At 39.5% G+C, this 17,421-nt stretch overlaps 1 protein-coding gene across 2 annotated transcripts in view; it reads left to right on the plus strand.

The window, feature by feature from the left end:
- Window positions 1-17,421, plus strand: part of SLC12A7 (solute carrier family 12 member 7) — a 684,227-nt gene that overhangs the window by 389,150 nt on the left and 277,656 nt on the right. For both annotated transcript variants that reach the window (XM_077491822.1, XM_077491823.1), the window contains exons 13-14: window positions 8,828-8,946; window positions 13,871-13,969. In XM_077491822.1, the coding sequence (XP_077347948.1) occupies window positions 8,828-8,946; window positions 13,871-13,969 (218 nt within the window). The remainder of the gene's footprint in view (window positions 1-8,827; window positions 8,947-13,870; window positions 13,970-17,421) is intronic.

The raw sequence follows: 17,421 nt of genomic DNA on the forward strand, positions 1-17,421 counted from the left end.
TGCTCAGCAGTGGTTTTCTCCTTGGAACTCTGCCATGCAGGCCATTTTTGCCCAGTCTTTTCCTGATGGTGGAGGCATGAACGCTGACCTTAACTGAAGCAAGTGAGGCCTGCAGTTCCTTGGACGTTGTTGTGGGGTCTTTTGTGACCTCTTGGATGAGTCGTCGCTGCGCTCTTGGGGTAATTTTGGGCGGCCGGCCACTCCTGGGAAGGTTCACCACTGTTCCATGTCTTCGCCATTTGTGGATAATGGCTCTCACTGTGGTTCGCTGGATTCCCAAAGCTTTGGAAATGGCTTTATAACCCTTTCCAGACTGATAGATCTCAATTACTTTCTTTCTCAATTGTTCCTGAATTTCTTTGGGTCTCGGCATGATGTGTAGCTTTTAAGGATCTTCTGGTGGACCTTACTGTGTCAAGCAGCTTCTATTTAAGTGATGCCTTGATTGTGAACAGGTGTGGCAATAATCAGGCCTGGGTGTGGCTAGAGTAACACAGTTTTAGTATGTTTTAACAAGGGGGGCAATCACTTTTTCACACAGGGCCATGATGGTTTGGATTTTTTTTCACCTTTAATAATAAACACCTTCATTTACAAATTGCATTTTGTGTTTACTTGTGTTGTCCTTGACTATTGTTTAAATTGGTTTGATTTTCCAAAACACTTAAGTGTGACAAACATGCAAAGGAACAGGAAATGAGGAAGGGGGCAAACACTTTTTCACACCACTGTAAATAAAAAATCAAGCTCCAATACATAAAGAGATAAAGGAAAAAAATAAATAACTAGGAATTGTCAATGAAAGCATTGACATCGGTGTCAATATTAAGCCCAAAAGGGGTATAAGTTTTAAGACGGTAGACCCAAGACATCTCAAGTTTACAAATTTCTCTCACTAAAGAACTACCCCGCCAGTGAGGTTTGTATTTGTCGATCCCCAGGAAAAGGGTCTTAGAGGGGTCTTTATTATGAAATCTCAAGTAGTGTTTAGACACAGAATGGTTGGGGAAACCAATGGTAATATTGCTTATATGTTCATTGAGTCTCACCTGTAGGGGGCGCTTCGTGCGTCCCACATACTGCAGCCCGCAAGGGCACTGCAACATATATACCACTCCCTTGGTGGCACATGTGATGCACGGTTTAATACTATGGTCTAATCCAGTAGTCGTACTACGAATACCACTACGTGGTATTGGACCGAGTTGATTACGAGACCGAGATTAGTAGAATTCTGAGCGATACCAATACTTACATCAAATTACCCTCTGATCCAAAACTTACCTATACAAGGGAATTGGAAAAGCTGATAAAGACAGGACAGGAAGCGGGTCTTTTGAACCATAAGGAAAGCCTTTTTTTGATTCCTAGGGCTTCACGTACACCGATCTTGTACTATTTGCCAAAAATACACAAGAATCCTGTCTGCCCCCCGGGAAGACCTATCATCAGTGGTATTGATTCCATCACTTCCCGGGTGGGCAGATATATAGATTCATATTTACAGCCTTTGGTCCAGAAGACCCCCTCCTATGTTAAAGACTCTAGACATGTCATTAACCTTTTAGAAAATTTGTCTGCAGGGCCTGATACATGGATGGTCACGGCAGATGTGACCTCCCTGTATACAAGTATTCCTCACAACCTGGGTTTTGAGGCGGTCCATTTATATCTTGACAGAGACCCTAGGCTTTCCACCCAACAGGTGTCTTTCCTAATGTCCCTTCTGCGGTTTGCGGCTTCCCACAACTATTTTTGGTTTGGGGGCCAGTACTACAGACAGACTATGGGAGTCGCTATGGGGGCTAAGTATGCCCCCAGCCTGGCCAATCTCTTTATGGCCAAGTGGGAGGAGGATGTCATCTATGCCCATAATATACCTCAGATTGGTTTGTGGGCCAGGTACATAATGACATCCTCCTCCTTTGGGATGGCCATGAGCGAGATTTGAGACACTTTATGGAGTCCTTGAATAACAACGAAAGGGGCATACGTCTCAGTTATGAGATAAGCCAGGTGAGAATTAATTTTTTAGACCTCAATATTGTTGTAGCAAAGGATCGTTTTGTCACCTCAACGTTCTTTAAAGATACTGATCGGAACTCTTTCATTCCGATCGATAGTTGCCATCACATTCCCTGGCTCCGATCAGTCCCCAAGAGCCAATACATCAGATTGAGGCGCAACTGCTCTAGAGTTGAGGAATTTTTGGCACAGGCCGAAGTCCTCACCTCCAGATTTTTAGAAAAAGGATACCAACAAGAGTTCTTGAATAAGACCCTTAATGAAGTGACCAACATCCACCGTGCTGATTTGCTGGTTCACGTGTAAATGACATTCAGGGAAAAGTCCCCTTCATAACCACTTACTCTCTCCAACAGAAAAGTATAAAAAAATTGATAAACAAACATTGGCACATTGTCAGCAGTGATGCCACTTTGAAAAATGTGGTAAGCGAGAGGCCTCAAGTAGTGTTTAGAGGGGCATCGTCAGTCCGTAACCGTCTCGCACCAAACGTTATAGACCCTCCGGCCAGGGGTAGGGGCTTTTTTGATCAGCTTACAGGATTTTATAAATGCGGAAAGTGTAGGGTCTGTTCCTTGAATTCCTGCCTTCAGAGACGGACCACTACTTTTCGTAGTACGACTACTGAATTAGACCATAGTATTAAACCGTGCATCACATGTGCCACCAAGGGAGTGGTATATATGTTGCAGTGCCCTTGCGGGCTGCAGTATGTGGGACGCACGAAGCGCCCCCTACAGGTGAGACTCAATGAACATATAAGCAATATTACCATTGGTTTCCCCAACCATTCTGTGTCTAAACACTACTTGAGATTTCATAATAAAGACCCCTCTAAGACCCTTTTCCTGGGGATCGACAAATACAAACCTCACTGGCGGGGTAGTTCTTTAGTGAGAGAAATTTCTAAACTTGAGATGTCTTGGGTCCACCGTCTTAAAACTTATACCCCCTTTGGGCTTAATATTGACACCGATGTCAATGCTTTCATTGACAATTCCTAGTTATTTATTTTTTTCCTTTATCTCTTTATGTATTGGGGCTTGATTTTTTATTTACATACTTTTATTTATTTACTTATTTTCTGTATTTTTTGTATTATGAAAGCCATACTAGTTCCATATATGCATTATTATTTTTTTGGCCCTGCCTGTTTTGAGATGCTGGACTGGTTTATATATTTTAGACTTGTGCGCTATTTGCAGACAAGTTTATATATTTTAGGTACGCGCGTTATTTTCATTACACATGTATATATATTTATTTGATTTATATTTTCATTATAGACTGCGTATAGACTGTGCAGATTGGATAGACATATTTTTATGCTATTATGGGGTTTGGTCCATGCGCGTGGATCCAATTTATGCCATTCTTCGGCCGGATCTATGGACATGGACCACTCCCTATATACACCTACTTTATTTTCTCTTCTCATTTAGAGAAATATTATACCCATGGATTAGTGTGAAATAATTTTCTCCAATAATCCCTCTTTATCCATTTATACCTTTTTGATGACCATTAATATACATATGTCAGGCATATGACATTGTATTTGCATATGTTTTCTGCGTCAATCCCTTTAGAGGATTGGATGTAGCTTATTTTACAATTTGACTGTTTTTTTTTCTTTTGTGCATTGCGAGGCGGTATGCGATTTATACATTGTCAGTTTTATACCTGCGTTACACCAACACACATATGCACCATTTTAATGTTAATGTTCTTTTTCTTTTTTTAACATTTAATACATCCGAGGGATATATTCTTCATCTAAGATGTTTAATAAACTAAATGATAAGCGGGTCTGTTATATGTTGGTATAGTATTTCAATACTGGACAGACAGCGCTTGTCTTAGGGCTATTTGCCATCATCTTTAATGGCGCATGTCGACTAAGTCTTGCATCTCAGAACGAGGCTTGGTTCTCATCATTGGCTTTATTAGGCGGAGCGTCACTGCGCTGCCCGTACCACATTGTAGGAGAGGAGGACGGGCTCCTGTTTGCCGGCCGGCTTTTTACATTGCTCCTATATGCTGTGTTTTATCTACGTACTTGTAAGTGCATTACTTTTATTTTAATTAAACTGTTCCTACGTTATTACGCTATGTCAGTTCCTTTCTTTTCTGTGGACCTCTGAGTTCCTTATTTTGAGACCACGGAACAGATTACTATCTAGGAAGTACTGCTATGAGATGGAGTGCTGACCCACTGAAGGAAGGTTAACTTGGATGTGATCCACCGACCATATATAAACGCTTCATTTTATATATTTTCTGGTAAGCGCATTCACTATATGGTGACGGGCACTTCATGCGCTTTGGAAAGTGTTGAACCACTGTGGTGCTGCTATTTATGAACACTAACGTCCATTATCTGGATTTACCTATGAACTTTTCTTTGATTGGACTCTTTTTTGTGTCATCTTTTGGGCACTTTTTGCTATTTGTACACACTTGAGGTGTTTTGCTTATTGTATTAATTAATCACCTGTTAAGTAATCTTAGCTTTTTATTATTTTTATTTTTATTATTTCATTTTATATCTATTAGAGGGTTGGCGCAGCTTTGTATTTTTCTATTTCTGCTGAGTGCCATATTGCATTTATTGCTGCTGCCTATATTGTTAGTCTGTTAGTTTTTCACGATTTTTTCCCAGCGCGGTTTACATTTTTCCTAAATGTGCAAGGCTGCTAACTGTCCAACTTCTCTACGTTATTCCGGCACTATAGGTTGGACCGGCTATCCTCTGCAGATCAAGCCTTCTGCAGGAATGTGCTGGAGGCAGTGGTCTCGCCCTAGCGGAAGCTTCCCGGTTATTCTCTCCAAGGCTGTCCTGAAAGGCGATTTGTGAAAAATGTCGACTTACCGGAAATGGTATTTCTAAGAGCCTTTCAGGACAGCCGTTATTACCCTCCCTGTTGTCTTAGAAGTGTTTTAAGCATCTGTCATGGTTGTGTTGGTGGTTTTCTGTGCTTTGTTTTCCAGCATATCAGAGACCACACAATAACTGAGGCCATGGTGGAAGAAGAGGGATTTAAAGCTGCATGTATTTGCTGGAAAATGGGCGGAGCTACGCTCTCTCCAGGGCTGTCCTGAAAGGCTCTTAGAAATACCATCATCTGTAAGTCTAAGCCCATGTACACACGGTTGGAGATTTCCGCAACCAAATCCGTCGGATTTTGCCCGTCGGAAACTGTTGCATACACACGGTCGGACAAAGTTGGCGAAAAAATCCGATCTTTCAGAACGTGATGACGTAATTTCGTTACGATGGGACTACATTCAGGCTAGTAGCCAAAAGCTTTGATGTAGGAATTTGATCTGAGCATGCGTGGCACTTGGTCCGATCAAAATTCTCTACACGTGATCGGAGTATGTCCGATCGGCCCAGTTGGTCGGGAAATATTTCCAACATGTTGGAAAATTGGGTCCGACGGGTATTCCGACGGAATCAGTCCGATGCATACCACACACAGTCGGATTATCCGACGACACGGTCCGATAGGACACATTCTGACGGATTCTCTGACCGTGTGTACAAGGGCTAAGTCTTTTTTTTTTTTTTTTTTTTTTTTTTTTTAGTTCCCTTTTTCTATTTCTCCTTTTTTTTTCCTTTTTTCCTGTCTTCGATGGTATGAAGATCTCTTACCGATCACGATGGGTATTATTGTATTATGATAGTCATGCCTAAAATATTACCCGTGCAGAATAAAGTCGACTTAACTTTTACTCACTAATCTAGAACACCCACTCCCCAGTTTTCTACTTGTCATATCTGGTCGATATGACAGTATATTTTGATGCAAGTTTACTGTGTTCATCATGTGTGCTTTTATTGTGTATTTCTCTTTGCTGTGTCTCGCCTGCCTTGCAGAATTTTAACTGAATTTGCCTTCAGAGGCCAACTACTGTATAATTGTTCTACTGTTTAAAGGTTTTATAGAAATAGAAAATGTAACACAAATTAGCAAGTATGCATATGTACACAATTTATAACTTGTAATTTCAGAGTATTTGCATAAAGAATATACTTAATTCTGCTTTAACATCCCTATAATATTTAGGCTGGATTCTAACCTGCATTTTTTTTGTTTGATGTGTTTTCCACTGAAGTAAATGGAAATGCTTTTTAAAGGATACAATATGATGGGAATGCATCGCGGTGTGCATCAATGTATTTTGATATTTGTTATGATGTGTTTACATTTAGTACAAAGTGCTTTGCAACATTCGCCAAATACTTGGAGCATTAATGCTCATTGACATGCATTTTGATGCATGTATATTGATTTAAATTGAAAAAGCATTAAAGGGAGAAACACATAGTTTAAGACAGGAATAATGCAGTATTGCTTTATGCAGGAGTAAAACCTTAGATTATTTGCAGCGACACAAATTACTGTCCTAAAGTATTAGTTGCCAAAATAAGGGAAACCTCTGAAATGTCCAAGATAGTTACATAGGTTGAAAAAAAGACACAAAAAAAAAAAAGTCCATCTAGTAGTTCAACCAAAAAAAATAAAAAAATCATACAATCCCACAGTTGATCCAGAGGAAGAGGAAAAACCCCAGCAAAGCATGCTCCAATTTTCCACAGCAGGGAAAATAATTTCTTCCTGATCCCCCGGGATCAACTTTACCTATAAATATTAGTACCCAATTTATATTATGTACATTTAGGAAAGAATCCAGGCCTTTAACACAATCTACTGAGCTGGCCAGAACTACCTCTGGAGGGAGTCTATTCTACATTTTCATAGCTCTCACTGTGAAGAAACCTTTCCGTATTTGGAGATCTTTTTTTCCTGTAGACGTAAAGAGTGATGACCTTAAAGTAAATAATTTAACACCAAGTTTACTATATGGACCACTATGTATTTGTACATGTTGATCCTATCCCCCCCCCCCCCCCATAATCTCCTCTTCTCAAGAGGGAATAAGTTCAGTTCCTCTAATCTTTACTCATAGCTGAGCTCCTCCATGCCTCTTATCAGTTTGGGTGCCCTTCTCTGCAGATTCTCCAGTTCTCCGTTTATCATTCTTTTTCCGAACTGCTGCCCAAAACTGAACTGCATATTCCAGATGAGGTCTTACTGATGATTTGTACAGGCACATAATAATATCTTTCTCTGGAGTCCATACCTCTCTTAATATAAGAAAGGACTTTGCTCGCCTCGGAAACAGCAGCTTGGCATTGCATGCTATTATTAACCCCTTTCCGCCGAGCGTATGCAGATGTGCGTACTCGGCTTCCGGGGGGGTATACCGGGATGATGCCCGCACCTGCAGGCATCATCCCGGTACCATTTTGTCCAGGAGTGATTGGCTATCCAGCCATAACAACCGATGCGGCTAAAAGCCGCTCGGCTGTTATGCCGGAGGAGCGGGAGGGGACGTCCCCCCCCTCCCGCCGCTGTTACCGGTGCTCCCGCTCGATCGGGAGCACAGATTCCTGGTGCGATGCCTCCGGCCGCTGGGGAGGAACTGGAACGAAACCGTAATCGGCTTCGTTCCAGTCTCCTCATAGTAAACACGGAAGCGACGTCATGACGTCACTTCCCGTTTACTTGGCTGCCAATGGCGCCGGTTTAAAAAAAATATCCGGTATTCAGAATCGCCGTCTTCGGCAATCTGAATACACTGAAGTGTAAAGGAGGGGTGGGGGGTCTTTTAGACCCCCGATCCCTCCATAAAGAGTACCTGTCACCACCTATTACTGTCACAAGGGATGTTTACATTCCTTGTGACAGCAATAAAAGTGATCAATTTTTTTTTTTTAAACAATTTAGTCATTTTAAAATAAATAAATAATAAAAAAAATTTTTTAAAGCGCCCGCCGTCCCCGCGAGCTCGCGAAGCAAAGAAAACGCATACGGAAGTTGCGCCCGCGTATGTAAACGGTGTTCAAATCACACATGTGAGGTATCGCCGCGATCGTCAAAGCGAGAGCAATAATTCTAGCACTAGACCTCCTCTGTAACGCTAACCTGGTAACCGTAAAAAATGTTTAAAGCGTCGCCTATTGACGTACTTTGTCGTCAATTCACAAGTGCGTGCAAATATAAAGTGTGACATGTTTGGTATCTATTTACTCGGCGTAACATTATCTTTCACATTATGCAAAAAAATTGGATAATTTTACTGTTTTTTTTTTTTTTTATTCATGAAAGTGTCCCTTTTCCCAAAAAGTTGCATTTAAAACACCGCTGCGCAAATACCGTGTGACATAAAATATTGCAACAATCGCCGTTTTATTCTCTAGAGTTTCTGTTAAAAAATATATATATATAATGTTTGGGGGTTCCAAGTAATTTTCTAGCAAAAAATATGGATTTTAACTTGTAAACACCAAATGCCAAAAATAGGCTTAGTCATGAAAGGTTATGATCTACTAAAACCCCCAGATCCTTCTCCACTATGGATTCCCCCAGTATGTATGATGCTTGCATATTCTTAGCCCCCAAGTGCATAACTTTACATTTATCAACATTAAACTTTATTTGCCATAGATGCCCAATTAGACAGTGCATTGAGGTTGGCTTGTAAATTGGAGACATCCTGTAAGGACGTTCATCCACTGCATAGCTTATTGTCATCTGCAAAGACAGAAATGTTACTTTTAATCCAAGACCCTATATAATTTATAAAGATATTAAAAAGTAAGGATCCCAACACCGAACCTTGGGGTACACCACTGATAACCTTAGACCATTCAGAGTAAAAATCCTTATCCCCTACTCTCTCTGAATTGTTTTTTTGTTTTTGCGGTTTAATGTTTACCATTTCTTCTATTCAGGTGTTTGGTCATGGAAAAGCCAATGGAGAACCAACATGGGCTCTTTTACTGACAGCAGGCATATGTGAAATTGGTATTCTTATTGCTTCTTTGGATAGTGTTGCACCTATATTGTCAATGTAAGTTTTTTTATTCTAGTTTGTGGATGTGGCTTTTTCATTTTAAAATAAATCTATTTGTTGAAGAAATAAGCATAAATTACTTTCTGAATTGCAAGGAAAATGTCTGTATAATTTGCAAAGTTTCTTGTAACATGCTGTATGTCATTTGCAATTTTAACTTGATAGCTGTTTTTTTATAACCATTCCTTCTGTCAAAAAGGAGTATTTTCATGTGCTCAAATGAAAAAAAAAATCTTTTTGAAATTGGTTTACTAACATACATGTAAAGTCAAAGCAGTTGAAAAAAAATAGGTAATTTCCTATATATTTGGCTAGGAGCTGACATATAAAAAATGGGCTATTGGGAAACCTTTCCACTACCCATAGCAACAAATCAAAATATTTGTTTCCTTTTCCAAACCTTTATTTTAGAAATGACGTTTGAAAGCTGTTGCGTCGCTGTTGGCAGAAGAAAATTGAATAAACGCGTGTTTTTCCTTCAGCTCCAATCTGTTTTTTGTAGGCCTTTGTTATGATCAGAAAAAGCAGCCACCACGATAAAAAATAATTTCCTCAAGACCTTATTGCAAAGTTTCTCAGTTTTCAACAATTAAGAATAGCCTTTTACTTTAATATAAAATCCTGACAGATGGATTGAACAATCTAAACTGTCATATAGCCACAATGATTTAACTGTGGTTGACATGACAAACCTATTTATGTGTGGCAAATTTTGATGCAAAAACACAGCTTTAAACCTGCACCTGTCACTAAATAATTTACCAGCAAGTCTAGTTGGGAGTGGCACTAGATTTAGGGGAAAAAAAAAGTTTATTTAGACTTGAAATTCAAAGTGATTAATAGGCAGCTCCCTTGGAGAAAGGTAGCTGCAAAGCACTGGGTTGCCTAATCTGTTGTGATTCATAATCCAATATTCATTATATTGTCAAAAGTATTGGTAAGCCTGCCTTTACACACTTTACTAAGACACTTTAACCACTTAAGCCCTAGTCTTTTTACAATTTCGCACTGCATTGCTTTAACTGGTAATTGTGCGGTCATGCAATGTTGTACCCAAACGAAATTTGTGTCCTTTTTGTTCCCACAAATAGAGCTTTCTTTTGATGGTATTTGATTGCCTCTGCGATTTTTATTTTTTACGATATAAAGGAAAAAGACTGAAAATTTTGAAAAAAAAAGATGTTTTCTACTTTTTGTTATAAGAAAAATCGAATAAACTAAATTTTAGTCATACATTTAGGCCAAAATTTATTCAGCCACATGTCTTTAGTAAAAAAAAAGTCAATAAGCGTATATTTATTGGTTTGCGCAAAAGTTATAGCGTCTACAAACTAGAGTACATTTTCTGTAATTTACACAGCTTTTAATTTGACTGCCTATCTCAATTCTTGAGGTGCTAAAATGGCAGGGCAGTAACCCCCCCCCCCAAATGACCCCATTTTGGAAAGTAGACACCCCAAGGAAATTGCTGAGGGGCATGTTGAGCCCATTGAATATTTTTTTTTTGTCCCAAGTGATTGAATAATGACACACAAAAAAAAGTTTACAAAAAGTTGTCACTAAATGATATATTGCTCACACATACCATATACATTATATGTGGAATTGCACTCCAAAATATATTCTGCTGCTTCTCCTGAGATCGGGGATACCACATATGTGGGACTTTTTGGGAGCCTAGCCACGTACGGCACCCCGAAAACCAATCACTGCCTTCAGGATTTCTAAGGGTGCAAATTTTTGATTTCACTCCTCACTACCTATCACAGTTTCGAAGGCCATAAAATGCCAAAATGGCACAAAACCCCCCCAAATGACCCCATTAGGGGAGGTGTATGCTTTGCGCGTCGGTGTTAGCGGTACTGGCGCTAACCTAGCGCTGCCAGGGGCGACGCAGTCCCTGACCCTAAAACCTAATTGATATCACCCGCCGGGTGATCAAGGGGTTAAACCTTTTTTGGGTAATAAATGGTGGGTGCCCTGATGCTATAAAAAGCAAACTAACCAGAGTCACCCGTAACACTTATACGGTGATCACTGGTGAAAGGGTTAACTAGGGACAATCAGGGGGTTAAAATCTTTATTAGGTAGTATATGGGGGTCCCTGACGCTATATAAAAACCTGACGGGGAACCTAAATAATTAACTGGCTAACCAGCATCACCAGTGACACTTATACGGTGATCGCTGGTGAAAGGGTTAACTCTAGGGGGTTAAAATCTTTATTAGGTAGTATATGGGGGTACCTAACGGTATAAAAACTTGGCGGTGAACCTAAAGAATAACTAGCTACCTAGCGGCACCAGTGACACTAATGCAGCGATCAGAAAAATTATCGCTTAGTGACACTGGCAAAAGGGGGTGAAAGGGTTAACTCTAGGGGCAATCAGGGGGTTAAACCTTTATTGGGAGGGGGGGTAGGGGGCTACCCTGGACCTAACACTAACTGCCCTGACACTTTTTACTGTCACAACTGACACTAAATGCAGTGATCAGTAAATAAATGATCACTGCAATCAGTGACACTGTGACTGGGAGGGGGGGGGGTGATTTGTGTGCCTATGTATACCTACATGTCAGTGTAGTGATTGGTGCACATACTATGTCCTCTCCTCGCAGTCCGGTCAAAAAGACCGCCCCGAGGAGAGTAACATCACTTCCTCCCTGCCCAGCTTCTCATCCGCCAGGAGCGATTGAGAGGGGATGGCCAGAAACCAACGGCCATCCCCTCATCCCGGATCGCTCCTGAAGCGAAACGGACCCCCCACCCGCTGGAAGGCGGGTGCCCGTACATGCCAACGTATATCTACATGCGGCGGTCCTTAACTGGTTAATGGTGTCTTAGTCTGTAGGGTTCTATATGGAATTGGCTCACCCTTTGCAGCTTAAATTCTTCTGGGAAGACTGTCCACAAGGTTTAGGAGTGTGTCTATGGGAATGTTTGACCATTCTTCCAGAAGCGCAAGCTCTGGGGGCACCCAATTATACACAGAGCTGCTTTTCTGCCCCGCCCCCTCATTCTTCTAATTGGATCACTGGCTGATTGACAACACCAGCTAATAGCTCCCGCTGCTGCCACAGCCAATGAAGAGTGATAGTCCCCAGAGAGCCGAGGCTATTGTGCACATCGCTGGATCGAGAAGGGGCTCAGGTAAGTTTTGGGGGAGCGGGGGGCTGCTGCCCATAGGTTTTTTACCTTCATGCATATAATGAACATTCTAAAACATTAAAAACCACCTCAAGAGCCTTTATTTTTGACCCTGAAGTTCTAAATGCCAAATTTACCTCTTATGTCCTAGCTTCCATTGGCGGGGGGGGGGGGGGTTTGCTAAAACCAGTGTACACAGAATCTGGTGCAGAGGTGCATAGTAACCAATCAGTTTATAGGTTTTGTTGTCAAAGCTTAATTGAACAATCTGAAGTTAGAAGCTGATTTGGTTACTATGCACATCTTCACTAGATTCTGTGTGCACCAGTTTTAGTAAATCTCCCAGATATTGTACTCCCAAACAAGCAGTACTGGTAGCAACTTTTTCCCAACTTTTATTGTTTCTGCAGTGCAAACTGAGGAGGCCAGATGATACACCCAAGAACCTTTTAGATGTATGGGACCTTTCCCACAGTGTTAAATTAGACCTTGACATTCATCATGGTGGGCATTCAGGGAATGAACAATCACCTAAGCTGGCTATACATTCAATTTAATAATGGCTTGATTCCCCCATCCTTGCATTCCATGGGGAAGGGGGAATCACTCTAGCTGTGCTATTGTGTTCTATTGGCAGGGAGACTTCCCCACCATCAAAATACACTGAACTATAGCTAGCGGCACTGGTCATTCAGGAAAAAAAAAGTTGGGAATTCAACAGCCTGCCCATACATAGATTGAAATTTGTCCGTTCCCTGTGGAATTGGCCACATTTCGATCCATGTATGGCTGCTCTTAGAGAAATAACTTTGCAGTGACAGCTTGTGTATGGGTTCACATAATTCAGCTAAAATTGACATTTGATCACAGGATTCTCCTTTTTAACTGCATTTGTTTACCAAGCATAGGTGCGTTGTTGCAGATTGTTTGTTTTTTGTTCTCAATTTTGGTATATAATCTAGCCAGCTGATCAAAACGCAACATGTTTTTTTGTCAGATTTAGTAATGACCATATGTAAGGCCTCTTGCACACTGCAGCTTGAAAAAGCTTAGTACATCTTTTTTTTATTTTTTTTTAACTGAGCTAAAATACACCCCATTAATTGTAATGTGTCTATGCACACATGCGTGTAAACAAGAGCCATGCATTCTTCAGTAAAAAAAAAAAAAAAAATAGAAAAACTGCATTTTGTTCAGTAATTTTATGCATCATGTGCACAAATACCCATTTACACATCGTTCACAACAAAAACGTGAGATTAAGTGCATAAAAAAAGGTCTGAAAAAGTAGATACTCAAACAGGAATATCGTGTGCAAGAGGCCTAATGTGCATGGGGACTGAGAACATTGTTGTAATAATGGGATTGTGATATGAAGGATCTAAGTCTAGGTTTAAATTATTGCTACCTGTGTACTGCGTGTAGGCAGCTCACTCATTTCTATTACCCTTTTCGTTAAAATCACCAGTTTGGCGCTCACAAAAACATTTGGCGATGCTTTGAGGTGCCTTTTAAGAATCAAACATGCAATTTGGACTTCTGGAAGAAAATTTGAGTGACTGGACCTCTTTTTTTTAAATATATATACACACACACACACACATTTACTTGCTTCTGTTGCCATGTTTTCATAATTGCATATACAGCTATGTACTGTAGATCCTAATACTAGTGACTGACAACGCTACAAAAAGTATATCTTTCTATGTAGTATTCATTTGAATTGAACATAGACTTGCATTATTATGTTATGTCCGTTTTTATTTCGAATAGGTTTTTCTTGATGTGTTACATGTTTGTTAACCTGGCTTGTGCTTTACAAACATTGTTGCGAACGCCAAATTGGAGACCACGGTTTAGATACTATCACTGGTAAGAATATTCTGTTTTCTTTGGTCTTTAATAAACAACATATATATTTTATATCTCGCTGCACAATAGCTTGAGGGCCTATTTAGTCCAGCCTGATCAGTTGCAGTTTTTAATGCACATATGTTTTGTTATGTGTTAATGTGCAGTAAGGCAGTGCGCCATGGGGTTATTTGTTTGCCCACAAACACCACATCATATCAAAAATCGTGCAGGCAGGCCCTAAATGAGAAACCTCAAACTACCCAAAATGTGTTTACCTCAACAATATTCATCCAAAAAAAAAAAAAAGATAGGAGTGGTGAAACCTAAGAAATAGCTGCACATAATTTTTTTTTTTTTTTCCCCCAGAATACTGAGTTCAAAGAGATAAGCATATGAAATGCACATTAGCTACCCAGATAAATGTAATATACAATATTGGCAACAAAAAATCTTCCCTCAAATATATAATAAACTTTGCAAAATTATAATAAACATAATTCAAGACAATTGAACTGTGTTTAATTTTCAATATAATTTTGCATTGTTATATCTTGTTTTTTTTTTTTTCACATGGTTATACACAATTTGAATTTGAACACTGCCTTTTGGTTGCTTAAAGCTAAAACATAGACTTGAACTTAACTGGTTACCTAAATTAAAAATAAATTTAGTTGAAAATGAAGACCTTTTTAGTCATTTCTCAGCTTGGATGGCAAGGAAGAGAGCCTGCTATGTGCTTTTAGATTACACAGTTTGGCCACTTCTGATTTCAGCTGGTCTAATAGTCTAATGTTTGGGAGGCTCATGCCCCAATCATTTTTGGGGAGGAAAAATGTATCTATTGCTTTTTGGGCATGTTTATTCTTCAAGAGGAACCATACATTGGCCTGGGTAGGGTTTTTGACATCTTCATGTTTTATTAATAAGAGAATAATTTATGTGGGTATGGGAGCCACAAAAAAAAAATATTCCCGGGAGATTTACTCCTCTTCATGATCAGGCCATTTTTTGCTATACGGCACTGCGTTAGTTTAACTGACAATTGTGCAGTCAAGCGACGCTGTACCCACATAAAATGTATGTGCTTTTTTTCCCCCACAAATAGTGCTTTATTTTGGTGGTATTTGATTACCTCTGTGTTTTTTATTTTTTGCGCTATAAACCCCCAAAAAAACACCAATTTTGAAAATAAATAAATACATTTTTTACTTTCTGCAATAAAACATACCTAATAAAAATAAAATATAAAAAAATCGAATTTCTTCATCAATTTAGGCCAATACGTATTCTGCTACATATTTTTGGTAAAAAAATCCCAATAAGCGTATATTGATTGGTTTGCGTAAAATTTATAGCATCTACAAACTATATGATATATTTATGGAATGTATCTTTACTAGTCATGGCGGCGATCAGCGACTTATAGTGGGACTGTGATATTGCAGCAGACAAATCGGACACGAATTGACACTTCTGAAACTTTTTGGAGACCAGTGACACGAATATAGTGATAAGTGCTAAAAAAAATGCACTGTCACTGTAATAATGGTTTTGTTCTATGATGATTTGTTTATCCTACTGTTATGTACAAATATTATGATTTGTATTTACACTTTGCCTCTTTAACCACTTGACCACTGGGCACTTAAACACCCTTAATAACCAGACGAATTTTCAGCTTTCTGTGCTCTTACATTTTGAATGACAATTACTCAGTCATTCAACACTGTACCTATATGACATTTTTGTCCTTTTTTTCACACAAATTGAGCTTTCTTTTGGTAGTATTTATTCGCCGCTGGGTTTTTTATTTTTTGTGCTATAAAAGAAAAAAGACCGAAAATTCTGTAAAAAAAATAAAAATAAAAAAATTCTTCGTTTTTGTTATAAAATTTAGCAGATTAGTAATTTTTCTTCATAAATGTTGGCCAAAATTTATGCTACTACATATCTTTGTTAAAAATAAGTACACATTGGTGGATATTATTTGGTCTTTGAAAGTTATAGAGTCCACAAGCTATGGTGCCAATATCTGAAAATTGATCACACCTGACGGCGTATTTCATTTCTTGAGACCCTAACATGCCAGAAAGGTACAAATACCCCCCAAATGACCACTTTTTGGAAAGAAGACATTCCAAGGTATTTAGTAAGAGGCATGATGAGTTTTTTGAAGTTGTAATTTTTTCCTACAATTCTTTGCAAAATCAAGATTTTTTTCCTTTTTTTTTTGCCCCCCACAAAATTGTCATATTATCAGGTTATTTCTCACACACAGCATATGCATACCACAAATTACACCCCAAAACACATTCTGCTATTACTCTGAGTATGGCGATACCACATGTGTGAGACTTTTACACAGCGTGGCCACATACAGAGGCCCAACATGCAGGGAGCACCATCAGGCGTTCTGGAGCACCATCAGGCGTTCTGGAGCACCCCTAATTCTGACATTTCTCTCCTACATATAAAAATCATCATTTATTTGCTAGAAAATTACATAGAACTTCAAAACATTATATATGGTTTTTTTTTTAGGAAAGACCCTAGAGAATACAATGGTGGTCATCTTTTTAAAACAAGGTTTTTTTTTTTTTTTGGGAAAAAAAAACAGTTTTGTGCTTAAAAAAAAAAAAACAGTAAAGCTAGCCCAATGTTTTTGCATAATATGAAAGATGAAGTTACGCTGAGTAAATAGATACCTAACATGTCACCCTTCAAAATTGCACACGCTCGTGAAATAGCGCCAAACGTCGCTACTTAAAAATCCCCATAGGCAACGTTTTACATTTTTTTACTGGTTACATGTTTTGAGTTAGAGGAGGTCTAGGGCCAAAATTATTGCTCTCGCTCTAACGTGGTTTGAACACTGTTTTCATATGTGGGCTGGACTTACGTATGCGTTCGCTTCTGCACGCGAGCACATGGCGACAGGGGCGCTTTAAAAAAAAAAAAATGTATTGTTCATTTTACTTTATTTTAGTTTGACATTTCTTTCCCCAAAAATACATTTTTTGATCACTTTTATTCCTATTAGAAGGAATGTAAACATCCCTTGTAATAGGAATATGGCATGACAGGTCCTCTTTACAGTGAGATATGGCTTCAATAAGACCCCACATCTCACCTCTAGGCTGGGAAGCCTGAAATAAAAAAATAAAAAATTGGCAGGGTATTGGCAGGGTATTGGGTATTGGCAGGGTATTGCAGAATATTGGCAGGGAATTGAGGGGTTACATTTCAGTGAGCAGCGATGTGGGCACTGCAGATGCAGCCCACAGTGCTGCTGACACCGAACTCTTCCCCCTCCGCTGTACCAATCGGTACAGAGAGGGGAGGGAGGAAGTGGCGTCATAACATGACGCCAGTTTGTTTACAAGTGATCGCTCTGTCATTTGATGTGATGGTGTGATGTGCGGATCATGGATGCTCTCAAGTGCGTGCCCCAGTGGGCACGCGAGAGCGGA

This window comes from Lithobates pipiens, unplaced genomic scaffold (assembly GCF_037356315.1).
Source record: "Lithobates pipiens isolate NorthernLeopardFrog02 unplaced genomic scaffold, aLitPip1_a1.2 Scaffold_19, whole genome shotgun sequence".
Classification (NCBI taxonomy): domain Eukaryota; kingdom Metazoa; phylum Chordata; class Amphibia; order Anura; family Ranidae; genus Lithobates; species Lithobates pipiens.